General features: G+C 38.6%; 3 protein-coding genes across 4 annotated transcripts; 1 reads left to right on the plus strand and 2 right to left on the minus strand.

Moving 5' to 3' along the window:
* Window positions 1–4027: 4027 nt before the first annotated feature.
* Window positions 4028–11342, plus strand: nelfcd (negative elongation factor complex member C/D). The gene is made up of 15 exons (XM_027010770.3): window positions 4028–4198; window positions 4554–4666; window positions 4801–4910; window positions 5061–5170; window positions 5464–5571; window positions 5871–6023; window positions 6453–6583; window positions 6770–6935; window positions 7238–7372; window positions 7608–7747; window positions 7909–8023; window positions 8530–8625; window positions 8769–8909; window positions 9061–9190; window positions 10840–11342. The coding sequence occupies exons 1-15, from the start codon at window positions 4145–4147 to the stop codon at window positions 10872–10874; spliced, it is 1737 nt and encodes a 578-aa protein (XP_026866571.1). The 5' UTR covers window positions 4028–4144; the 3' UTR covers window positions 10875–11342.
* ctsz (cathepsin Z) lies at window positions 9699–16106 on the minus strand. Its single transcript, XM_027010772.3, has 6 exons — window positions 15932–16106; window positions 14219–14382; window positions 13725–13904; window positions 13088–13238; window positions 12739–12904; window positions 9699–12091 (listed from the first exon to the last, which is right to left on the minus strand). Exons 1-6 carry the CDS (start codon window positions 16066–16068, stop codon window positions 11957–11959), a joined length of 933 nt encoding a protein of 310 aa, XP_026866573.2. The 5' UTR covers window positions 16069–16106; the 3' UTR covers window positions 9699–11956.
* A 234-nt stretch (window positions 16107–16340) lies between these two features.
* npepl1 (aminopeptidase like 1) lies at window positions 16341–26106 on the minus strand. Of its 2 annotated transcripts, XM_027010771.3 has the most exons (12): window positions 25923–26105; window positions 24252–24437; window positions 23413–23583; window positions 23084–23173; window positions 22886–22967; window positions 22291–22433; window positions 21064–21141; window positions 20887–20987; window positions 20445–20568; window positions 19194–19370; window positions 18032–18142; window positions 16341–17031 (listed from the first exon to the last, which is right to left on the minus strand). In XM_027010771.3, exons 1-12 carry the CDS (start codon window positions 26070–26072, stop codon window positions 16867–16869), a joined length of 1578 nt encoding a protein of 525 aa, XP_026866572.1. In that variant the 5' UTR covers window positions 26073–26105; the 3' UTR covers window positions 16341–16866. The 2 variants fall into 2 exon arrangements, with proteins under 2 accessions (XP_026866572.1, XP_081573683.1); XM_081717557.1 differs by lacking the exon at window positions 19194–19370 and having other exon boundaries at window positions 25923–26106.
* Between the last annotated feature and the right edge of the window lie 184 nt (window positions 26107–26290).

Below are 26290 nucleotides of genomic sequence, written 5' to 3' on the forward strand. Positions count from 1 at the left end.
TGTGCACAAATATGCATTTGTGCACCATTTAAACCTTCTGTTTCACAAGATACCTAATCATTCTCCTGCTCTGTTATCACTCTCTCTTTTTCTCTCTCCATTTCTCTCTCTTCCTGCCCTTTTCTTCTCTTCTGCTGCAGATTTATCCTTATACACTGACCTGGTGGGACTGAGAAAATGTTCTGATGTGGGAATGGGGCTGGGGGAAGTGTGCAAAAGTCGAACAGCTTGTTCAGATATTCTGTCTCGTTCCCTTCTCTACTCCGCCGTCCACACCTATGTTTTGCCCTGTCTATCTTTATTTCTGTGCCGGTTCATTACTCTTGTACAGACTGTAAAATGTATTATTTTGTACAACTTTATTGAAGAAAAAAAGTAACTTGTAGAAGCTCCCTGTGCCTTGATCACGACTGTACGTGTAAAATGAGCTAAGATGTAAGTAAGATATTCATTGCGCTGTTTGGCTCTGCCCTGCCTCCTTCAGTTCCTTTGCAACGTTCACCTCTGACCAGAACCTTGCCAGACTCTGGTTCAAAGTTGCCCTTTTTTTTACAGAACTAGGACCAGCTTCTTTTAAGCCGAGACCTAATCAGAACTATTCAAACAAAAACCAGGGAACTGGTCTTGGGTCATGAGCAAAAGACAACTAACGAGGCCGCTCATCAGAGGAGTGTGGGACAGCTATTGTCATTCAGTCTTTTCTTTTCTTTTTGTGCATTTTCTTTTACCTTTTGTTTATTTAATTTTACCCTGTCTGATACATATTTTAGGATTCAAAGAAACATCTGATGCTGTGTAGTACAAAAAAAACATAATATACAGTATATATAAATATATATTTATATGTGTAAATATATTATTTATATATATTTGCTTGCTTTGTACAGGTTTTATTTTGCTTTTTGTCACCAATAGCCTACATTTTTGGAGGCAGGGGATGGGGCATAACTCCCTTTTTTATAGCTTTAACTCTTTTAGAGGAGAGACAAAAATTACCCAAATGCAAAAATGTGTATCGATACTTCAACAAACCAAATCCCTTTGCTAAAAAAGAGTGAAAAGACAAAAAAAGAGGGAGAAACTTCAGCGTATCCAAGTGTGAACTTGTTCAGAGAGCTACAGTGTCAGATTTGGTTAAATGTCCTCCCCTCTAGTAGTCATCTGTAAAAAGCTGCTTTACAAACACATACTAGAAAAAAAAAACCCAGCTGTGCATCACAGGACAACAGCCTATCATAACTGTCTATACCACAGCTTCCTGTCATGCTTCCCAATCTCACAAGAGCTGGGGCCAACTTATTGGTGCTCTATTGGTCCATCTGATAACAAGCATTATATTTATTCTCTTTTATTTATTTGTCATTTTATACTTTTTTTGCAAAACACCATCCTTTGAGTAAATAACAAAAATGTGATAACTACTGACCAGTCTGAGACGGTCATGTCTTCTGCAAAATGTGGTACAGGTGTTTTTCTGGAGGGATGTTAAGCTATGACATTTTAGTATGTTTTCTTTTGGTGTTCTTTTTCCCCTTGCTGTTGTTTTCTAGTTCAGACTCGCTGCAGCAATAAGTGAGTGAGATTTTGAGTATCAAATGCCCTCCTGCCTGACTCTCTATCTCCAAGATACAAGATTTCAGTGTATATGTTGCCCCCCCCCCCCCCCCCCCCCCCCCCCATGTCTCACACTTACTGTACATTTTGTACAAAGATTCAAATTATAGCGATAAAGGAAAAGTGTAACAATGTCTGAATTATACACACGCACGCACTTTGACAAGGCTAACCATGTTTTGGCCCCAAATCAATCAGTAAAGACTAGATATAGCAGTGATCCAGTGATCTATACTTTTAATGGCTTTAAAGCTAGATGGACTTATTACGCCTGCTGCTACTAGTTCAAATTTGGACAGCACTTAAAAGCCATGCTTAATACCCTTACTGTAAACCTTACTGTATTGCTGTACATTGACAGGCACAACTTAAGACTTCTGTGTAGTGTAAAAAAGATGGCCTTTTTGAGATGTCCTGGTCCTCCATGTCATATTACATACATTGGAGTAATATGGACACATTTTTCTGTTTTTTAAACCAAAATACTCTGTATATTTTAGTGGTAAATATGTTTCTTTAAAACTGTTTCACTTTTAGAAGCCTTGGTGATCTAGCACATTGACAGGGAGCAAATTTGTTTCAATCCGGTAACATTCTTCTATTTTATTACTTAGATAAGTAGATAGCAAAGCTTCAATGCTACCATCATTTACAATAGAACAAGCTGTTATAGTATTTTACTGCTGGCACAACAATAAGTAATTGAACAAACACCACATTTTAATATTTAAAATTATGGTTATGAGTATTCAAAAAACATTTCCCCACTTCAGTGTATATATGAATTCTGCTCTCCACCCTAACAACAATGCGTTGGTGGGCCCATATTGGTAACACCATATAACCAAGTTCAACAAAAGCCCTCTTGGAAGTTGTGATTCCTGGAGGAAGAAATTAAGGGGATGTGGATTGAATCCTGCAGTTATTTCAGTAAGTCTTTACATCAAAATCACTTGTATGATTTGACTTTCAGAGATAAAGGAGGTAAATAAAATTATACAAGTGCAAAAGAAGTCAAATGTTGAAGTGACTACACTTTACAATTGAGAAGCAACATGTTTCTTATTGCTTATAATAATAATATTGTTGTGAATAAGTAAACTTTATTACTTATATTTATAGAATCAGCTGTCTTAACAAGTCAAATGTTGAAAACATCGGTGCACCCAAAAGTGTTTGGTGGAGTCTGAGGCAAAACTGTTAAATGACAAAAATATGCAGATGTCAGTGGTGGATAAGTAATTTTTAGTATTCACTTTTAAAGCTGACCTAATCTTTATTTTTTTTAAGTGATTGATTAGCATTACAGCTGCCAAGATTAAAAAACAAAAAACAAAAAACGTAGTGTGATGAGCACAAATCTTTAAAACTTTAAATTTTAAAGTGTTATACAGTTTGTCTTTTTAGAAAGTCTAAAGAAGTCTTTAACCCATCTGCTCCTTCAGTGTTCGACATACCATGCCTGGTTTTCTAGAAGTGGTTCGGTGTTTGTTCAAAACATGTATAACAGCATTCCAAGAATAACAGAAGCATTTCTGAAGACAGAAGAAAGGCCACCCTTATTACTGCCATATTCAATTACGACCGGAGCAAAAACTTTTGGTGCACTGTTGTGTGGTCTACATCCTTTAGATCTGAAAATCATTTAGTCGCGAATATGTGGTCATACGGAATATTTCTGTGTGCTGTGTATAGCGCGGCGACTAATTTTGGTCTCCTAGCACATTAGTTTATCCAAGGCCCATCCTCCCAGGAAACAGGAAAAATGTATTTATAAATGTTGTATTTCTTTATTCATTTATGGGTTAAATATCAGCGTAAGAGGTGCTTGCTTATTCTCATTCTGTGACTCTGGATGCTTCTGGACCTAACCGCGTTTTACAATTTTCTTGCTGGGCTGGTTAGCTAACGTTAACTAGCTTGGTTATAACAGCCGGAACACTGACTGTCATATTTAAGAATGATTAACCTTCTTGCCTCAGTGAATGGAACTCATCCAGCGCTCTCTCTCTCTCTCTCTCTCTCTCTCTCTCTCTCTCTCTCTCGGATTTTGTGGCAAAGGGGTGGGGGAATTAAAGGAACCAACCGCAAATAAACAGTTATTATCTCTATAATAACTGCAGTGTATTCTAAATTGTAGTGGGGTATCAAAGGTTTTAGAGGAACATGACGTTTCAGACAAAGGGCCTCCATCAGCTGTGCAAACATGCATATATAATGTATGCGCGCGTGTGTGTGCGTATAAAATATAACATACCGCTAGTGAGACAAAATAGTTGCACAAAAGTATAGAATGTGAAACAAACTGAATGTTACATGTAGGCAATTTGGTTATTATTTATCCAGTATTGCTATTTTGACGTCATGCATTCATCTTTATTCATCCGGTACAGAAGATGCCGGAAGTAGCTAGTTATCTTAGCGAGCGAGCGACATTCGACATAATGACGTGTTGCGTCTGCGCCATTTAGCTAGTTTGTAAACACGTCGATATAGTAGAAAAATTTAACTCTACAATTTGTGACTAATTATGGAAGAATACTATGCGGGTCTTGGCGAGTGGGACGGACAAGATGCCAATATGGTGATTTATGCTGTTTATTTTGCAGTTGGATAAATGGCTTTCTGATAGTTTGCTTGTTTGTTTGTCTTATTCGTACAGGTGAAAGCTAGCTAGTTAGCTTGTTCATCTCGTCTTTTCTAGGTAACTCAGATAGCTAGCTAGCTGTCCCAGCTAACTTACTCTACTAGTCCTTCCTGTCTAAATGCATATGAATTCCAGTGGGAAAGCGGTTAGCTAAGTTCTTATGAATTTTTTCGTGATTATGAAGTAGCTAAAGTGTAGTAGATCAGTCTCAGTGTAGTCTTAGTTTCTTTTGTTATTGAAAGCTCCCTATGTTTTGATTTTACTTGGATCAAAATGAACGTTTTCTCTTTAGGAGGATGGTTACGCGGATGCAGAGGCAGATGGCAAAGTACAGGAGGAATGCTTGCAAAAATTCTCCAGTAGGGACTACATCATGGAACCGACTGTCTTTAATACACTGAAAACGTGAGTACGTTGCAACAGTACCGTATCCAAAAGAAAATGTTTGTATGAAGAAGATAGATTAAATATGAAACATTCCATTTTGTTATTCACAACCCATTCATGGTTTTAAATAATTTATTCTTGTGTCGCCAAAGCTATTTTCAGGCGGGTGGTTCACCTGAGCACGTAATTCAGCTTCTTTCGGAGAACTATTCTGCTGTCGCACAAACAGTAAACCTGTTGGCGGAGTGGCTAATTCAGATGGGTATATATTTATACTTTTATCAGTCATAAGGGATGCTTTATTTGTTATTATTTAGTATTTATTAAACAATTCCATCAATACAGGAGCTTGGCTTTATTAACTGACATTCATAGTGTCAGATCTTATCTGTATATGTTTGTTCATGTCTAGGTGTGGAGCCAGCCCAGGTACAAGAGCGAGTAGAGAATCATCTGAAGAGTCTCCTCATCAAACACTTTGATCCACAAAAGGCTGATTCCATTTTTACTGTAGAAGGAGAGGTAAAGGATTTTGTGACACAGACAAGATTATGTTTTTAAATGTCCAAATAATTTGTAAAATGTCTTATTATTATTGTTATTATTTTTTATTTCTTGTTGTTGACATTATTGTTATTATTATTATTATCATCCTTTTTGTAACTCCACTGTTATACCACAATTCAGACTACTTCTTTTTTTTGGGGGGGGGGGGGAGAATCCACCTTGTAAAATAAATTTCAGTAATGATTTTAAAATATCCTGACCATATTTTGATATAAAATTAAAATTGTCTCTTAAACTTTAATCTTTAGACGCCAGCATGGCTGGAGCAGATGATAGCTCACACCACATGGAGAGACCTGTTTTATAAACTTGCTGAGGCCCATCCAGACTGCCTGATGCTAAACTTTACAGTTAAGGTAACTCAGGATAAAGAAAAGCTTCTCTTCTCTTCTAATGTAATATAAGCACAAAAAAATTAGTAAATCAATAAGCATGAGAAAAGCTGAAAAAGGCCCATGGTAGGAATAAGGTGCACAGCTAGTGTTCTCATGGTCTGTGGATGTTCAGGATCCTGTCCTTAGTGTCAGATTTGTGTTGTTTAGCCTGCTGAAAGAGGATTTACAGGAATAAACAATCTCCTGACCTCCTTTCCCCAGAGCAGCATGGTAAAATTATTTTTTTCTTTTTGCATTTTATTGCTCTTGCTGATGGCCAGCTGATCTCTGATGCAGGATACCAAGGTGAGATCACTAGTGTGTCTACAGCTTGTCAGCAGCTGGAGGTTTTCTCTAGGGTCCTACGAACCTCCCTTTCCACACTACTTGATGGAGGAGAACAAAACCTGGAAAAGAACCTGCCGGAGTTTGCTGTAAGTTTTGCAATGCACCATGTACTACTGTTAATTTCCTCTGTTTAAACCCATGACAGAGTATTAACTAGAACTTAGAAATTAATTTCACTCAATATTACATTTTTTTTCTTTTCATAGTTGGTATAATAGCAGTCACTATGTAATGATCCCTTTTAGTATGACCCATTAGTTAGCTAACAGATTGTGCTAGCAATACATATGGAAAAATGCGCTATAATTTGCTTCACCAGTGTAATTGGGGGAGAAAAGAGCTTTTGAGGTATTGGAAAAGTCTAAGCCCAGTGTTACTCTACTTTTCCTTTATTTGCTGTTTGATGGTTTGTGTTTTATCTTTATAGTTGTGTGTTTATTATTTGCATTCTGAAAACGGCCCTGTTGTTTTAAACATGTGTGTTTGTTTGTGTGTGTTGGTTGGGGGGTGAGCAGAAGATGGTGTGTCATGGTGAGCACACATACCTGTTTGCTCAGGCCATGATGTCCATTCTGGCGCAGGAGGAGCAAGGTGGATCAGCCGTCCGTCGTATTGGACAGGAAGTACAAAGATATGCCCTTCAGAGGTGCAGCAGATATCACACTCACCAGTGATCATTTACTCACAATTTACACTGTATAGTTACAGTCATTGTCCCAGTGAATGTTTTTGCATCTTACAGTATTTGCCATGTTTGTTTGGCTTAGCAAACACAGCTTGCTTTGTACGTTGGGACTTTCTTAATAGGTGTGTTTTGGTGTGTCGTTTCAAGTGGGCATGATGCGAGTCAGATTACATTGGCTCTGGGCACAGCAGCAGTATACCCACGTGCGTGCCAGGCCCTCGGTGCCATGCTGTCCAAAGGGGCACTCAACCCGGCAGATATCACCGTCCTCTTCAAGATGTTCAGCAGCATGGATCCTCCTCCTGTGGAACTGGTTCGTTTGACACGTTCGCTAAAACACATTCGAGTGTTTGAATAAGTGGGTGCTTAAATCAATTTCACTTTATTTTTAGATCTACATTAAGTGTCAGTGCAAAGTAAAGACCATTGACTTTGAACTGTCTGGTTGATGTTATTTGTCATAAACCATTTCATCCTCTACTTCCAACAACAGCTTTTACCCATTCTTTTTTAAGGTTATTTAATTCCATCTTTAGGTTTAGTCAGATATAGTTGGATATGAATTTACAAATTTGCCTAAGTGATATTTATTATGCTTCTGTTTTTGGCTTGAAGATCCGTGTTCCAGCTTTCCTGGATCTGTTCATGCAGTCCCTATTTAAACCTGGGGCCAAGATCAACCAGGACCATAAGCACAAATACATTCACATTCTGGCCTACGCAGCCAGTGTTGTGGAGACTTGGAAGAAGGTACAGATTCACTTAAAAATGTGTTAATGAATATTTATTATGTTAATACAACATATGCAAACAAATAAACACCTGTAATTTTAAGATTAAGATTTTTTTTTTTGATGCATATTCTGTATATGAAGGAAAAAACCCTTTGTGGTATCCGATAGCATAAAACATAAAACCTTAAAGTAAGTAGGTTTCAGAAGAATACCCTTTTAGTTTGTATCTCTGACTCTTTCTTCCCCATCAGAACAAGCGTGTTAATATCAATAAGGATGAGCTGAAGTCCACCTCCAAAGCCATTGAGACTGTTCATAATTTGTGCTGTAATGAAAATAAAGGAGCTACAGAACTAGTGGCAGAGCTTAGTACCCTGTACCAGTGTATCAGGTGGGTGTACTATACGTAAGCCGCCCTTTTCCACATAGAAGCCTTTTACTGCACACACAAACACATGTATATGTTGTTCACAGACAAAAAGGAAATATACCTTTGTGGTTAGATTTTTTTGTTTTTTTTTTGGCGTGTGTGTGTGTGTGAGTCACTGTCAGGTTTCCAGTAGTAGCGATGGGAGTGCTGAAGTGGGTCGACTGGACTGTGTCAGAGCCTCGTTACTTCCAGCTGCAGACAGACCATACTCCTGTCCATTTGGCCTTACTGGATGAGGTAAAAGCATTGCTGTGCATCCCAGCTGGGTACTGGCCCTCTAAATATGCCTCTGTTGGTATTAGTCTGATAATGCCAATGACAAATACTGACTGCTTAAACAGCCTGATGACTGTGGGTGACTGATGTTGGCTAGCAATACATGTCTTTTTGGCAAAGATTTAATGGAATCATTAAATCAGTCTTATGTCAGTGGTCATTAAAATACAATCCCTGGAAAGGATTAACTCTGATGCACACTGACTCATTTAGTGCAGGTAGGTTTTTGATAGCATGTTGGATTCATGTTAAATAATCAGGAGTCAAATTTAGAATCAAGGCAATTCGTACTTAAAACCTACATGGTTCTTTCAGGATTAACTGTTTTTACAAAGAACATATGGAGTTACTACAGCTAACTTCTGAAATCTGCAAAATCACCCTAGGATGTGGTTATGTGTGGGCTCAGTCATAGAAGAGTGTTCATATTTTGCTGAAACCAAAATACATTTGTGCTTCCTTTTTAGATAAGTGCGTGCCATCAGCTGCTCCACCCACAGGTGCTGCAGTTGCTTGTGAAACTTTTTGAAACAGAACATTCCCAACTCGATGTCATGGAACAGGTATATTTACGTTGTTCCTGTGTACACATACCTACCACACCAGACCCTCACATCTCATTGTACCCTCATGAAAGAGCTTATAGCATCTGGGATTTCCTGGCTAGACACAAACCTCGTGTGTGTTTGTGTGTATACCTACTTAGCTGGAGCTGAAAAAGACGTTGCTGGACCGCATGGTTCATCTGTTGAGCCGAGGGTATGTGCTGCCAGTGGTCGGCTACATCCGTAAATGTCTTGAAAAACTTAACACGGACATCTCGCTCATCAGATACTTTGTCACTGAGGTGAGAGGTTGTCATTTAGTAAATAACTGTTTATCTTATTTGAATGTCATTGTGCAGCCCAGAGTCAAATGTTTGAAGTGACTTCAAGTCATTTCTCCATCTATTATCTACAGGTCTGTGATTCATTTTCTGTCTGCCACTGTTTCCTAAGGTTCTGGATGTTATTGCTCCCCCATACACCTCCGACTTTGTTCATCTGTTTTTACCAATCCTCGAAAATGACAGCATAGCTGGAACCATCCGCACTGAAGGAGAGCACGACCCCGTGGCCGAGTTCATAGGTGAGTATTTACATATACGGCATTTAGCTGATGCTTTTCTCAAAAGCGACTTACAGTTCTAACCGAGTACAACTTGAATAATTGAGGGTTAAGGGCCTTAATCAGGGGCCCTTCTGATTACAAGTCAGATACCTTAACCACTGAACTACCAACTGCCCTCAGATGTGTTCAGAAACTTAAGCTTAAAGCTTAAGCAGTATTTCAGTCCTTACTGGAAATGAGGCATGTTGACTGAGTAGTACTGGTAAGTAAGGATAGAAACTTAAACACAAAATTGATATGCCAAATGTTGAATCACACTGAAATATGTTTTTCATATATTACTATAATTGAAGTAAGTAGCAAGAAATTCTATATTTAAAGTTCATGATAAACTGATGACCAATAAAATCAGCTTATCTCACAAATAAATTTAATATTTTAAATTCCCAGTGAACTCGGGTAGACAGTATCTATCCAGTGGATAGTCAGCTCTGCTTGACTATATATTTTATCTCTGACCACAAAGCAATGGGAAAACTGTACTTTTATTATATAGAATGATGTATGTATATTGACATCATAAAATCCCATTGTAGCTTTTGAATCCATTCATTGGTAAAAGTCCATGCATTTTTAAATTTCTAGTCCACAGATACAAGAGATGTTTCTAGATTTGGTCCTAATTCAGGTGTCAGCAGATAGGAATTATTGATGTGTGTTTTCTCCAGTGTAGACTTGTGCCTTTTAAATGGCATTGGAAATGAAACCCCAGTGAGATTGACATTGGCTTGACTTATTATATCTGTTAAGACTTAGAGGACTACCCTACAATAAGGCTAAGACGCAAAGATTAAGTGCTGGCAGCAAAAAACCTTTGAAGAATAGTGTGACTGTTTTGGGGGGTTCAGAGGATCTAGAGAGAAACTGGACATCAGTTGTGCAGTTTGCAAGCTGTGTAAAAACAGGTTCTTATACCAGACCATTAACTTATGGCTCCATATGCTGTCTGCTCACCCTAAAAACTGGATGGGGGTGAGAGTTTAAAACTCATATTACACACAACTTTTGTAACATTTTTATCAAATTTAGCTTTGACTCTCTTTGCAATATGTTTGATTATTCTATTGCAAATTCCTGTACTGAGCTGCACACTCTTGTCATACTTCGTGCATGTACATAGTATAGAATACCTATACAGGTTAATATTTATGCCATCTCTCTATAAGACGTAAAATCTTGGAAGCTTTTTTTTTTTTTTTTTACTGTACTTTTCAACCACCTGTACTCTGGCATGTTGATCCTATAGGTTTACCAGTGGTTTGCATCTTGGGGTAAGATGTGTTGGGTGTTCTCTTTACAGTACTTTTACCAAGACGGTGAAAAATAATTCATTGTAGTTTATGTGCCATTTAACTCTGGACAAGGCACAACAAAAAAAAAGTCCCATAGTGTACTGCAGCAGATGGTCTACCACCCATGATTTGAAACACCTGTGGCTCTGCATAGCCTTGATTGACAGAACACTTCCTGAGTATGCTACAGTTCATTGATTGTGTCTTCCCTACAACTACGCATCTCTGAAGTTGTGTGTAGCTCACATGCTGTTGTTTTCCCACTGCCCTCAGCCTCCTATGCTTGCATTCATTTATTTCTGTGTTCCTTTTCAGCACACTGCAAATCCAACTTCATCATGATGAACTGAAACCAGCTCTGTCTGCACTGCCTAATTTTTGTGGTTGTCTTTGAGTCTACAAGTGCAGGGCTACGTGCTGTTAGGACTTCATAACATCCAGTCAGAGAGCCACTACAACTCAACAGCAGTGTACATAAAGCCTGAAATGCAGCTCCTATGTGCACACACTTGGGAGAATGTTGGTACTAGGGTCACATTTTAACTTTTCAAATTCAAGTAACTGTTTTATGGACAGTGAAACTGAGGTTACACAAGTGTTTTTACCTAGAAGGCTTTATGCAGCTGGGATGACTGACCTCTCACAGGTGACTGGACATTAAAACAAAGAATTGTTCTTCAAATATGCTTGATCATCAAGCAAAAACACATTGTAGCAAACTTCTGTATGGTACATTTACGTTCTAGACTGTTCACTTTTGTAATTATTCCTTTTTGGGGTTTTTTTTATTAATAAAGTTGTTGTATATTGTTGGTTTATTTTAATAGTCAAGGTGAATGGACCTCTAGAAAACACCAGGAGGTATATAATGAAGTTTCTAAATAGTGCCAGAAGTGGTTATTATGCACCAAAGGAGCAGAGCAGACATTAAGTAAGCACTGTGATGGATCTGGTGTAGAAGGTTGCTTAATGTAATGTAATGTAATGTAATGTATTGATCCAACAAGTGAAACATGGACTCCGGCAAAAGCTAAGACAGTGGGAAAACAAGATTTGTGAAACAGGGCTGGGATCTGAATGGGTGTCCACTACAGCATGTTGGCAAGAGGTTAAAAACTCAGCTTTCACTTTAAGCTGAAAGGAACAAAGTGGAATAGTTAAATCAAACTGCAGGTGGAGTGGCCTATTTTTCAGTGCAAAAAGAGACATTTTGCATCCACTACAAAAAAAAGGTCATGATTTAAATAGATGTAGTATAAAGATTCCTATATAACAAACAAATAGATTTTTGGATTCAGCTTTAACAGTCAGTACATAGATATTCCCTGCAGAGAAAACCAAAAGTAGCACGTGGTTGCAGCTCTGGGATCAATCACAAAACACTGAACTACAATTGTTTTAGGCACTGTGCAACTTAGTTGGTCTCCCTCTGCTAAACATTCCAGATGTAGCCTGCTGGTACAATGGGGTCTCCATACATGCAGTCCTCCTCAAGGGCTAGGTTATATTGGCTTCCACTACCACCTTTGTAAGCACTGGTCACGATCCTGAGCCATCCCTTTTCACCCTGTACATAAAAAGGTAGATAAAATACAATTTGTCCAAGCTGTACTGTGCTGTGCTTTTCTTCAGGGCACAGAACAAAAGGTATTCAGATACATCTACTATAGACAAAATGTTCAGAAGTACAGAAAGCATGAACTTCCTGGCCCATAAATCAGAACTGCATACAAGTGATTAATGAACAATTGAGATATATAAAAAGTAATATGCTCTTACCTGGACTCTGCGGGCTGTGCCTACACAATGTCTGCATTTGTGTGTGTGTAATTGTTTGTATCTATCTATTTGCAGCAGCAACTATTACAATGACAATTTCAAAAAGGTGTAGCAATTAGAGATAATCCAGTGACTACACTCTGTTCTACACAATTGTTATGTGATGAACTGGTGTACAAAATCAAAACCAGTTGTAAAACAGTGGGGGGGGATAAATCAGGGTTTCTTTAACTCGTACACAGACATGACTGATCCAAGAGAGCATCTACACTTTGCTGTGGAAAATGTATTCAAATAAAACTAAAGTACTACTTTAAAATTACACATTCATGTTCCTAAACCTGAACTTTAAAAGCAGTGAGGGCTAAGGGCACAAGTGAACAGAACACATTAAAAATAACAGGTGTGATCTTATCCTGTTCAGAGCATGCTTACCCACGGCTCTCCCCAGGAGTTCCGGACAATCCAATACTCTATTCCATTCTCATCGACACCCCAGCCAGCCACAGACACAATGTGGTTAATGTAGGGATTATCCACATACTCATAGTATAGACCACCAGTGTATGCATCCAGCTTGTCAGTAGCCATGATCCCACAGCTATATATGTAAAGAAACCATAAATATAGCCTTAGTAAGTGAAAATATTTAAACACCTGAAGTTTCAGTTTCTTCATTCTACTCTAGAAACAACGACATCAAAATGTACCCCCAAGTTTACTTGAAGCAATACATATTTTTGAAAAAATAAGTAATTCAGAATATGACATTTGGCTTGTGTACCTGATGGGACCCCCAGCATAAATTTCAGCTTTCATCTTCTCTAGGCCACTCACAGAGCCATAGTCTCCAACCTTCCACAGCGTGTAATTCTTCACAATATTACACTGACCAAAGGTTGTGCATGTACCACATTGATTAAAGGGTTTACAATCTGAAAATAAAAATCACACACAAAACACAGCTTTTCCCCCTGTGCCAACTTCACAGTCCTTCAGCAGGATCCTTCTTTCAGGATAAGATTACTGCCACCATCCTCGAACTTGTGAACATCCGCCTGGTTTCCCCCAAGAACCACTATATCCCAATCAGTTTATAAACAGAGTGTGGTCAGTATAGTTATTCATAAATCCTAAGCTTGGAGCCAACCCCATCTGAAAGACTAAAAAGCAAAATGTTATTACTCCACTTCAGGGGAAGACAAGCAGGCACAAATGACAAACTTGTCATTGTAAGAATCAGTCATTTTTAAACTTGTATTTATTAAAACAACAAAAAATCTATTAAAGTTAAATAAGAAACCCAAAACAACAACTTTTTTTAAACAAGACATTCCATAATGTGTTCATGAGAGCTCTCCGATTTCAAGTCGATTTGGACTCTACACATCAGCACATTTTAACAAGTGGATTTCAGTTACCCTGGTCTTTTGCCTGGTAATTGTTGCAGGTTTCGTCAGGGATGCCATTGGAGTGGGCATATTCCCACACGCCAGAGTGATCACCCCCATGACAGGAGCCAGCATTTGCACAGTCAATAACATTCTGGACTGAGAGATATGCAGACGGCCAAGCTGCCTGCCGCTTGATATTAATCCGATCTGAAATAAAGTGAAGATGTGAGTACAAACTTTCATAGAAAATATAACCTGTCAGCAGAAGTTATTCCACCCCCACCCACTGCAGGTCAGGTGCTAAAAGACTAAGCAAAAACATCTCAGCTCACATGACTCTTGTATGACTCACATGATTCTTGTAAAAACCACATTTTTACACAATAGACAACACAAAAACCAGAGATAGCTAGCTAGAGCGTGCATTACATTTATATATTATACACATGCGCGCGCGCACACACACACACACACACACACACACACACACACACACTCCACATACTTCATATGACATGTACCTGCAAGTGCACTTGTGCTACCGTGAGCCCAACAGGACCCACAGTACTGGGGGATGTGTTGGTTGCGTGTGGTACTGACAAAGTTGGTGCCATTGATATTTCTCCAGTCCCAGGCTTTGGGCAGCTCAGCAATGTTCAGGTATTCATGTGGACGTGGCACCGTCCTAAGGAAAAAGAACTTGCAGTGAAATGCAAACAGAAAGGAAAAACAGCGGTCTGCTTCAAAGGCAGTTCTAGCATGAACAAACAGGTACCCAAAACCTTGTTGTTTCAGGCAACTTTTGAAATGCCCTGGTAACCTGGCAATAAACACTTACAGGCTTCCTGCATTCAAAAGACATTTCACAGCAAATAGTATGTGACTACAGTACACATTCACCAAACACAGACATGCGCAGGCTATTCATAGCTCAGTACATAAAGGGGGGAGGCAGAGCTTAAAAGCCCTGGTTTCACAATTAGAACCAGGTACACAATCATGCGGATGAGGAACTCATCAGTTTCAATTTACAGAGATTCTTGTGAAATTTTGCTACCTTTTCACCACTCTGTGTTTTTCTCTTAATGATTTCAAACGCCGAATTGCCACGACATGTGACACCTGCAATAAACTGGGTGACATTGGAGTCAAACAAGAAATATGATAAGTGATGTAGTGATTTGAATTCAAGCAAAAAGTGTGAAATTTCAAAAGCAAACAGATCATGCAACTTGTACGCAAGGCCTTAAGAGTGAAATTAGAGTGCTCATAAATCCAAAAGGACTATGGCATGAAAGAAGTGACTCACGCATGTAACAGCTAAGCAAGGTGGAAACATTTACATCACCTGGTCTCAAATTGATGGAAAACATTTCACTTTTATTTACCCATTAAGAGTTACCTGATGGGGTTGGCTTCACAATTCTCACATGTAATACACATTAAATATTTGTGATACTCAAGAATCTCTGGTAAAGTTTCAAATTAATACACAAAAATCACTTCTGTGTGTCTCCCTCTTTCTTATCTTTAAAAAGAGAGATACCTTTCTTTTTCTAGTTTTCACAGACGGAACATCCTCCCCTCAGGATTTACAACAACACACCTGCATTTTTTTAATAAGTAAAACATTGTTAAGGTCCACCACTCCCAAAAGAAATTTACGCCAGTTATCCTGTTCATGACCACCATGTAAACTTGTTAACGGGTTAATTTAAACACAAAATTACCCTTGAAAAAGATTATATTTTTCCATGAAGATTAAAAACATTGCTCATTAACCATTACATATCTACTCAGATATCTAATCAGTTGCTTCTCACGATTTCACTCGAATCAAATGTGCTCATTTTTGGACTTAACGCAAGGCGGTACATCCAGTTTAGGTATAGAGAGACTATACGACAAATAGTGCCTTAATTCTTAGATGAATATACTGATATAAATGGGTCAGTCTTTAATTAGATAAAATTCCTGTTACGGCTTATTGAGTCGCGTCACAGATGGCCGATTTCTACTAGCAAAACAAAACTGAAGACGGTCATGAGCACGTGCAACACGGAGAAAACCCAAGTCAGCGATTACTATTATCATAAAGCAATAGAGGTGATAACCCAGTTATTTAGTTTTAGCTACCTGCTTAATAAAGTCTTTCATAGTTTGTGTAGCGAACATTTTCGCATGCTTATGGCTCTTACTTCCTGAAATTCAAAAAGAATAGCTGAATCACATACTTGATTCCCATTTGACTTCTTCGTGCCAGAGGTCTGTAACAAGGTTGATTCTCGTTAAAATAACGTCCGGCAAAAACACCGGACAGCGTAAACAAAAACAGAAGCAAAACACGAGCCATGTTGAACTCAGTAGTCATATGACCACCTTATAGTTTGTTGGTCTTTTATATAGCTCGCATTAGGGGCGTCCGCTAACACACCACCAATGACGTTTATCTTTAAATGAGCCTTTTGTGCTTTATGTCTCGCTAATCCCCAATAACTCGAGCAACAATTTGTGACGATTTATGTATTACGATGAAAAAAAAAAAAACACTCATACAACAGAAACTCCGAGCTCAAGTCAAAATGTTCTTTAAAATTTAAGCCTACTGATTTAATTTGCTTTAAAACACCACTGTAGTCAACCTTTCACTTTCACTCTTTACTTTGAAGGAGCCAACAAGTCACTCATTTGCCACAATTATAACATTGGCATCAGTCAAAAGCAACTATCCCTAAAAAACTTAATATAAACCAACATTCTTTGCATTGTAACCTGCATAATGATGTTCTGCTTTAGAGAGAAATAAAACCAGAGAAATTTGCTATGCAGTTGCACATTTTCAAACTGGTATCATTTGATGCAACATGAATTTGCTACAGTGCCTTTTGATTATAGTTAGTAATCAAGTTAGTAATGACGAAAGCTTCCCTTTCCATGAACACATCATATAACATTCAAAACATCTACTCTTTTATTCAACAAAACATTACAACATGTGATCTGAAGACTTTGAGGGAAATACTGAAGGGAAACAGGAATTTTGTGGTGGTCAGTGTTTGATAGAAGAGAGAGGTGAGTGGTGCAGTGGTATAGGCGAGCATTTAAAAAGATCAATGACTGTGAACTGTTTTTTCAGAATACACAAGCTATAGAGCAGTCAGAGCTGATATTAGACCAGTCTTCTGCGTTTGCAGTCCCTCTCCATCTGGTCCAAAGAAGATGGGTTAGCTACGGTGAAGCCCAGTGGAGACACCATATTGAGCATAGGGTCTTCAGATGCCTGACCAAAAAGGGCCAAGAGCAGGGCCACTCCAAAACCTGTAGCCCGTTCACCCTGCACACAACATAGGCAGGTTATGCCAATTACAAATTGGTTCTGAACTCCTGAAAATGAACTACCGCATATATGCTAATGACTAAGCATTTACAATAAAGCTTTATATCTCATACAGTTAAGGTTGAGAAGTAGTTGTAATAGTTGTACTGTTAAAAACAAACAAACAAAAAGAACCATCCATTATTTGACACCCTGACAGTCAGAGAATGTGAGTAGTGCGGACTGAGATGGAAGTGACAATTTGGCCTAGAGTGAGGAAGGAATTTTCATTAAGCTGGAATGTTGGCGTTTTCTCTCACTCCAAGATTTCCGGTACCTCTCCAGTGCAACATGTGACAATGGCCCATAATTTATTTGTTTTTAATTTACAAGCTTGGAGTTCTGGGAATTTTTGCAAAGTCCTTGAAAATGGTCAAGAATACAAGTGTTTAAAACTAAACAGTGAATATAAGTGCAGTGAGTTTATCACCATCACACAGGATTTGCAGTGTGGAATCTAAAAAAGACATGTTTTGAACATGTCTTTGACATGTACTGGGATGTGTCCCTGCATGGTACACAACAGGACAAAAACAATATTGTTTAAGGTTTTTTTTTGTTATTTTTTTAAGATGAGGAAAAAAAGACATTTTGCAGCCTACTGCTGGTTTTCCCTTCAATTCAACGAAGCATGAAACAGCCTTACTCCTTACCCGTGCTAAATTTGCTGTAATGCACGGCCTTTAATATTTATTAAAACATTAGCATTTTTTCTGGCTTTAGCTGGGAATGAGAAGTGGGAAATAGAGACAACAGAGTGGAGCTGGGAGTTGAGGGATGAGGAAGGAGTGGGAATAAGAAAAGCTGGAGGAGTTGGAGCAGAGTGATTTGAATGATGTGCTCCTCTCCACTCATACTCTGCTGGTAATAAGGGTGAAATATGGAAAGAATGCTTTGGTTCACACCTCTAGAGCTGCATAATTTGCTAGGATAAAAACATTTTAACTTCTCTACTCACAGCATGCACAGGTGAGGCAATATCCACATGCAACCACACTCCAGGCCAGTCGAAGCTCAGGTGAGAGCCGATGAACAGGCCAGCACAGGAGCTTTGAGCGTTCTCACGATCCTGAAGGGAATAAAACATCCTTAATCTCACAGACAAGCAACATGTAAATATGTAGAGATAAACATAAGAACACAAGCACAGGCGCGCACACACACAGCTCCTTGCAAACAAATGTGCTGAAGAGATTAAGGCCACAAACACAGACAAGGGATGTACTGAAAGGTCAAGGCCACAGGTGCCTTGAAGAAAAAAAGAAAGGGAGAAAAAAAAGACAGGCTCCAGTAAACCAAGCACTGTGTATCCCATCAGTAGGATGCCACCATATCTCATCCCAAAGAATTTATATAAACAGAAAACTAAGAGCCCAGAAAAGACGTAAAATACAAATCAGTCCTTGAGAATGAGAACACTTTCCCTGCACGGAATGTTTAATTCCTTCGGACACCAACAAGAGCACAAGACCGACCCTTTTGTGTTCAGATGAGATAAAAGTAATCAGGCAGAATGTTATGAGAAGGGAGGGATAGAGTCTGTCACACTATTAGGACCCCTCCATGAATGAGAAGTTCTGTTCATAAAATGCTATTTTTTGTTCATTATTAATGCTCTTAAAAGTAACAAATTCAAATCACAGATGCTCTATCAAAGACTAACATGAGTCAAGCATTTAAAATTAAGTGAACTTACAACACACTTATTTACCTTAACAGTTAGACCAAGTGAATCTATTAATTAAATCTCACCTGCCTGACCATTTAAACAGGTTTTAAATGCAGACAGTGGGTTAAAGGATGATGTTATTGTTAGAGTGGAATTAGAATAGTGTGCGCTTTTCTGAGCATATTGCTGTTGTTATCGTCAGTACCTCTAAATCACTGCAAACAAAAGATTTAGACCAATATCATAGAGACATTAAATAACAAGCCCCAGTACAAACTGTCAAATGGAAACTACATAGTAAAAAGGACCTGATTGGGCTACCCTGTAATCCCTTTGTATAGCAGGAGCAAATGGACATTTAAAGGCAATAATCTGCATGAAACATAACTTCAGTGTCTTCAGTTACACCAATGTTTAGCCTACTCTTCCTTCCCACATCCTTCCCTCTCACCGCTACAGAATTCTTCATGTCGGCCACTGCAGAGGTGAACTCGCTAAAGTGGAGCTCAGGGCAGTAGACCAGAGGGTGAGCCAGATCACCACTGCTCCGGCCAGCTTTCACACAAGCTGATTCCCATTCCCCACTGTTTGTCATGATGGCTGCATGGTACTTCCCTGTGGAGATGCCCTGCAACCACACACACACACACACACTTTAGGATTTAACATCCAAGGCTTACAGTTTTGGAGCATGCTCAGTTGTTATTACATGAAATATGAATGCATGAAAGCATCAACTTCTCATGACACTAGCAACCAATTTTTGAACTCGAGTAGTTGTATTTCAACGAGAAGGCTTATCTCTGGTGAACCAGAATCTGTATACAAATTGGTGAAATGTGTAGAAAGCAGTGGCATATCTGAATCTGAAAACTTCCCACAGGAGTATAAATCAACACCACTCACAGCTAAAAGGGGCTTGTGCCACCCTAGATTCCAAAGATATGTCATAGGCAACTAATAGTTCCTTTTTCTCTGCTAGTGGTCACATCTAATTGTGACAGCAGAAACAGAAACAAATGAACTACTGCCAGCTGCTATACATAAAATCCTTTTTTAAGGTGCCTTAAAAGTGGTGCTCTGACAAAGGAAAGAAAAAAACAAACAAAAAAAACCCAAAGACACCATGAGTTTTGCTGCATTTACTTATAATGTATGATGGCCATGTGCAGTCAAAGCCCCTACTGTAAGTAACTGGTCTTTGGCCATTGGTATGTCAGCCAAGTTTATTTTTAGGGCCCAAAAATGAGGCCTAATTACGAATTTGTGTATCCAAGACTGCAATGCAGACCAAACAAATCCACAAGAAAATATTCGTATGTAGAGAGTCAGCTGAGCATGGGACATCACGCGTTGTGGGTGCAATGTTCATTTAACCATTTAGTTCCCATAGTGGGGTCATAATGCACTACATGTGGGAGAAGACAAAACAAATAACATTTTATTTATATAGCGCTTTTTACAACAGATGTCACAAAGCAGCTTTACAAATGTCCAAGCCCAAACACCCAGTTAGCAAGCCAAGGGCAATCCTGCAGTTCCTGCCATTCAGAACCAAAGTACAAGTACAATAAAGGTAACCATGTGTGTCTTAAAAAGACTACATATCTGTGAAAAGACTGTTCTGTTTTAACCTACTGTCAGTAGAATATGTGAATAACACCATTAAGGTTTTCAGTTGAAATTAATGGTTGGTACACACCTGAGCTCCAGTCAGAGTTGCCATATCCAAAATTATATCTGCAGAAAGATCCTTACTGGCATATACAACCCCATCAGACAGCACCAGCCTGCCCTCAGCGTCAGTGTTGTTGATTTCCACTGTCCTGTACAGGAGACAGGCAGACAGACACATGAAACAGACTGCCACAGCACTACCATGGTAGGACCAATTTTCCTTATTGTTCACACTTATTTTGGCTGGAGAATTGATTTTGGAGCAATCATGCTCATCTTAACTCTCATGTTGCCATAATGTACACTGCAATTTTCACTGCACTGATGCAATACTTAATCGCAGAATTGTCCATACATTTAGATTTTCTTTCATGGGTCTTCCAATATACAAACAACTATACAAACACAAATCAAGGAGAAAAGTAATATTAGGAGACAAAAATCACAATATTGATAGCAGTTCTTACTTCCCAGAGTATAGTGTGTGGATATCATCTGGTCGTGTGGCTGCAGGCCCCACCGCATTCTCAGCCAGGCAGAACACGGCATGCAGATTATCTTTAAACCCCTGTGACAAACCGCAAAGCACAAACATGTATGTGAGGCTATGATATGTAGCACAATGAGACTTCACTTGTCTTCACCTGTTTGACTGTAGCCTTAAACGCTCCCAAAATTGCAGCTGCTCCTCCACAATCTCTCTTCATCCCTGGCATCGTGGTCTGAGGGGGAATGTGAAAAGCTGTTTAGACCATAACACAATATAAGAATTACCTGAACCAAATGGTGGGTGGGGTCAAAAAGCAAGGACTAGAGTAAATTTGAGATTGTCTTCTTACAAGTCTCCAAGGTGACCATAAAGACCTTCATTATTTTAATTAAAAGTATCTTGGGTGAACCAGTATTGCTATTAATGAATCACAGGTATTAAATAGTAGTATTGAAAATGCTACCATACTATCTTGCTCCTAATTTTCATTCATTTTAGCCATTTGCTGTAAATGTTTATTTATTTGGTTTTATTATGAACTGTTCCATTAAAGGGGAATTATTACGCATTTCCATTTTTCTTTCTTTTAGTGTGTTATATGGCATTTTGTGCATGTAAACAGTCTGCAAAGTTACAAAGCCTAAAGTGCATGCCAGAGTGAAAAACATACTGTCAAGGAAATCACTTCTCAGCTGCCTGAAATGCCTCATTGGAATTTCAGCCATTTTCTATGTTCCACTTCTCTTAACACTTTCCATATTACCCGCCTATAAGCAAGCTTGGCATGCCCTGATGCAGTGCATAGAGACAAGCCACATCGCATCATCTGAGGGAAAACCGCTCCACCCATGGAAGGGAAACAATGTGCAAAGTTTAAATGGGAGTGAATGGCAATGTGCAGGACTATCTTTAAACAGCTTTAACATAATATGTTAACTTCAGCCTATTTCAATACGCTTCCACCCCAAGAAAGGGTCAGATATATAGAGAAAGCAAATCTGTTTGGACTGTTCCCAGCTCCTCAGGAAAGAAGGTTCTGTCTGTAGATTGCAAGACAGGTGTGGAACTGGTGGTTGACCAATCATTGCACAGCTGACTAATTAGAGCATTCCAAACAGAAAGTGAAAATAAATGTACAGTATGAGAAAAATACAGAACACTGAAGCATGCAAATATATTCTAGTAGCCCGCAAAAATAATATTATGAACATTGAAAATGAGCATAAGAGGTCCCCTTTAAATCAGAAATGAAGCGTGGACACCAAAACCTTAAGGGCCATGATTAAATGGGTCTGCATTACAGCACCTAGTAAGCAATAAAGGAGAATCTCTCTCTGCACAGTTTCTGGGTTCACAGCTGGCTGAAGAGCATGTGACCTACTTTGCCTTTGATGCTGAGGCCACCTGTGTCATAGACAATGCCCTTTCCCACCCAGGCAATGGTTTGAGTAGCACCTGAGGGGGTGTGGCTAAGCACCGCCAGAGCAGGGGGGTGCTCAGCTGCTTTGCCTACACCATAGATACCTAAGAGGAAAACAGAAACAAGATACGTTAATCATTAAATAGTAGCATTTAAGGATCGATTTTACAAATTTTATATAATCTGATGTCAATACACAAGTCAATTGCATAATATGTGAAATACATAGTTGTCCAATGTAAATGTGTGTGTTGTTGGTTTCATGCTGTAAAATGCTTTGAGTGAAAATATTCTTAAAATAAGTGTCATAAAAGCTTCTGAATAACTTGCCAAGATGCTGAGCGAACTAGATAGAACTACAGCTGACTATGAAAACACAAAGGGGGGCCAACATGAACAAGCTGTCGTTAAAAGGTAGTTGGTCAAACAATCTTGTGATAGACAGAAGCTTCTCTTTTCGCTTTTATATGGAGAAACCAAATAAAATAAAATTATAGAACTGACCGTTATAAGTTTCTTAACAACTCACACAAAATACTCATTTTTCTCACAATACCTCCAAAACCTTTCTGTTTCAATTCCTCGCCCCGAATTATAGTTGGAGTGATGCCCAGTTCATTCCCCACTACCTTGATCTCCTATACAGAAAGTGACAAACAGTCAAAGTAAAGCTCCAACTGTAAAACTGTGAACATCAGTAAATCATTTCAACAATAAAACCATATGGGGTAACTAGCAGTGGGAGGGAGCTTGCCTCCAGAAAATGATCAGTGTTCATCTCATTGCAAGGAGTGTCCACAATCCGTGCTGCCAACCGAATGCCATCAGCTGCATTGGAAAGACACTGGAAGTAAACATTTACCTGTTAACATGGGTATAACATCACAATTGTGAGCAGGAAAGCAGTTTTACATGGCATTATGGGCTGTTCTAAAAAAACAGTTAGAATACATGTCCTAACAGATCTGGAGAGTCCCCAGTGTGTATACAGGGCTTACTAGAGACGTCAGATTTCGGGTTCGTTGAACTTCGGAGAAAAGGTTTTAAATTTGGTGCATACTTCCTGATGCTCAGCAGCCTTACCTCCAGTGTACAAAGTTCCAGAGGCCCATTATCCTGGCCAACGGTGACAAACTCTACAGTCACGTGCTTCTTCTCCATCCTGCGTGAGGAGGTTGAGCGGCGGGTGAATAGAGGGAAGGCACGGGCAATGGCGCATGCTGATGCAAACACATCAGACCGCTCACACACCATCTGATTAAAACGGAAAAAAGAAAATGTAAAACTAAATGATGGATGGTCTGTATATGCAAGTGGTCACTGTGACAGAATCCCAAGGATGATTATAGATCAGTAGTCCTCATTTAATAGTCTTCCTTTGTAAAAGTCCAAACCTTCCATGAAGTTTGGTGAAGCCTAGATATTTCAGGCCTAAAAGAAGAATAAACACACTATGTCCCATAATTAGGCAGACATATCCAAAGGTTAAAGGACACTAAACACATTAAGATTATAAACATTAATCACAGACAGAGTTAGTTACTGACACAGAAAAATCAGGAAGCACTGATTGCACAACTAAGGAAGACGGGGGGAAGGGGGAATGGCCACTTGCCAAATTAGACACAAAAGAGCAAACAGTTCTCCAACAGCTAGACCAAACTGCAAAACATGCAATGTACTGTGCACTTTGCTCAGCCCATATTGTTCTCTCTTTGTGCACTGACAAGTCTAGAAAGTTAGTGAAGTTATATTTTGCATCTGATAGCAATACATATTAATCTAAACTGAAAAGAAAAAAAATGTAATCACTCAGTGAGAAACACAATCTCAGATCAGTATAAAAAGGAAATGTAATCCAACATTATAAAGAATTGGGCTGTTATTTCAACAGCTGAACACATATGTGAAGTGAGACTAACCAGGATGCAGCGATTGTTGCCAGCCGGCAGGCAGGTGCGGACCAGACGAGTAAGGAAGTGGCCAGCTGAAGGGCTATTGTGGCGGCTGACCCGAGAGGGCAGTGCTGCCACAGTTGCAAAGCTCAGATACAGCGGGCAACTGTCCGTAGGATTGGGATTAAGAGCCCCCAAACCTGACTGCCATATCTGGAACCAAAACATAAAACATTACTTTGCCAGTCACTCACTCTCATACACACTGTTCCGATTAGCCTTGGGTCCATAAAAGATATTGTTAGTCGCAATAAGTTTAAAAGTATGCCTATGAGTTTTTTCCTCCTTTAAAAGCCAAAAACTTTTATTTTCTGAAAACATTGGTGTCCATGCTTTGTAGAAGTACAACACCAAAGCACTGATTTGCAATAGTTTAACATTAACTCAAATAAATTAAAAAGAAAATTGTTTTCCATCATTTTATATGGATCATCAGCATGAATATGAGGGACGCGTTTCCCTAAGTCACTGATGTTTTGTTTTTTTAAGTTTGGTGTTATTCATTTATTATTTATTGTTGTTTATTTATTAATTTTTACCATGACTCTTTGCATGTTTTGTATTAGTTATGCTACAGTTAACTTGTATAGTAGTTATGGTGTTCTAACACTGGCCTATCCTCACTTGATGTGTATTTGAGAGAGACTACAAAGCACTTCTGTAAATAACTATGGACAAGGGCGTCTCACAAATATAAGTGTAATTTATTTAATGTTTACTATAGGTACTATTTCTTATACACACGATATCTCTATATATAGATATGTCTCCCTCTCTCATATATATATATATATATATATATATATATATATATATATATATATATATATATATATATAGATATATATATATATATAGATAGATAGATAAATATATAATTATATATATATATAATATAATCTGTCTATCTATCTATCTATCTATCTATCTATCTATCTATCTATATATCCATCTGTATCTATCCATCTCTAATCTATCTATATATAAATAATCTATCTATCTATCTATCTATATAGAGTGATCTATCTATATAGATATTATATATCTATCTATCTTTATATATATATATATATATATATATATATATATATATAGAGAGAGAGAGAGAGAGAGAGAGAGAGAGAGAGAGAGAGAGAGAGAGAGAGATATCTATATATCTAATATCGCTCTCTCTCTCTCTCTATTATATATATAAAAAATATAATATATACACACACACACACTTTACATTTAATGGCACGTAGCTGACGCTTTTATCCAAAGCGTCCACTGAAAAGCTACGCGAACCGACTAGGTTAGAATATTTGTCATGTTTCACAAAAATGAGTCAGTCAGCTTAGTGTTTATAGAAGGGTTTATAGCTCGTATTAGTAGGACAGTAATGTAACTACAACTGGAAATGTTATCTGGCTAGAACAAAGATATATGGACTCATTGGGTAAGACACCCCATTGCTTGCTTGCATTCTTGCTAGCTAAAAAGGTAGACTGAGAGTTCAAAGTAAGCTAACCTAGCTGGTTAAGTAGCAATCTAGCATAATTTAGCACGCTAGCTATATGCCTTGTACGTGCTAGCTCTGCCTACCCTAAGAATCCAAGCTAACTAGCAAGCTATCAATACATTCAAGAATGCTATTACCTCTTTGCTGATCACTGGCTGCAGTTTCCCTTTAATTTGACTCCAGTTGATTTGTTGGAGGTTTCCGAGCTGCCCGACGATGAGGACTGGTCGGCTCTGGGGCTCCGAGTCCCCGGCAGTAGCTTTAAACTCGAGCACCACGTTCGCCATCTTCGACTCGAGCCCGAGTAAAGCGATTCCCGGTAGTGGGTGCACTTTGACCTCCCTGGCTCCTGATGCGTATCTCGCGAGTGTTAGGCGCTTTAAAAATATTTTGTGAAACATTTGTCTTTTGCAGTTCTTCACTTAATCTTTTTTTGGTTTCGTTCTAAGCATATGTAAGAGTAACAATTTAACCATATACATAAGTTAAAACAAAGCAAATTAGA

This window comes from Electrophorus electricus, chromosome 7 (assembly GCF_041902795.1).
Source record: "Electrophorus electricus isolate QZ-2024a chromosome 7, ASM4190279v1, whole genome shotgun sequence".
Lineage (NCBI taxonomy): Eukaryota > Metazoa > Chordata > Actinopteri > Gymnotiformes > Gymnotidae > Electrophorus > Electrophorus electricus.

Bases quoted from the DNA above. Each gene is read 5' to 3' on its own strand.
- nelfcd (XM_027010770.3), top strand. From the start codon at position 4,145: ATGGAAGAATACTATGCGGGTCTTGGCGAGTGGGACGGACAAGATGCC. The intron at 6,936-7,237 runs GTTCGTTTGACA...TTTGGCTTGAAG, and splicing joins ATCCTCCTCCTGTGGAACTG to ATCCGTGTTCCAGCTTTCCT. The intron at 9,191-10,839 runs GTGAGTATTTAC...GTTCCTTTTCAG, and splicing joins CCCCGTGGCCGAGTTCATAG to CACACTGCAAATCCAACTTC.
- npepl1 (XM_027010771.3), bottom strand. From the start codon at position 26,072: ATGGCGAACGTGGTGCTCGAGTTTAAAGCTACTGCCGGGGACTCGGAG. The intron at 24,438-25,922 runs GTAATAGCATTC...TTTTGGTTCCAG, and splicing joins AGCCAGTGATCAGCAAAGAG to ATATGGCAGTCAGGTTTGGG. The intron at 23,174-23,412 runs GTAAGGCTGCTG...GTTTACTTCCAG, and splicing joins TGGAACTTTGTACACTGGAG to TGTCTTTCCAATGCAGCTGA.
- ctsz (XM_027010772.3), bottom strand. From the start codon at position 16,068: ATGACTACTGAGTTCAACATGGCTCGTGTTTTGCTTCTGTTTTTGTTT. The intron at 14,383-15,931 runs GTATGTGATTCA...CTTTTTCCTTAG, and splicing joins AGAAGTCAAATGGGAATCAA to GACGGTGCCACGTCCACATG. The intron at 13,239-13,724 runs GTAACTGAAATC...TTTTATTTTCAG, and splicing joins TTACCAGGCAAAAGACCAGG to ATTGTAAACCCTTTAATCAA.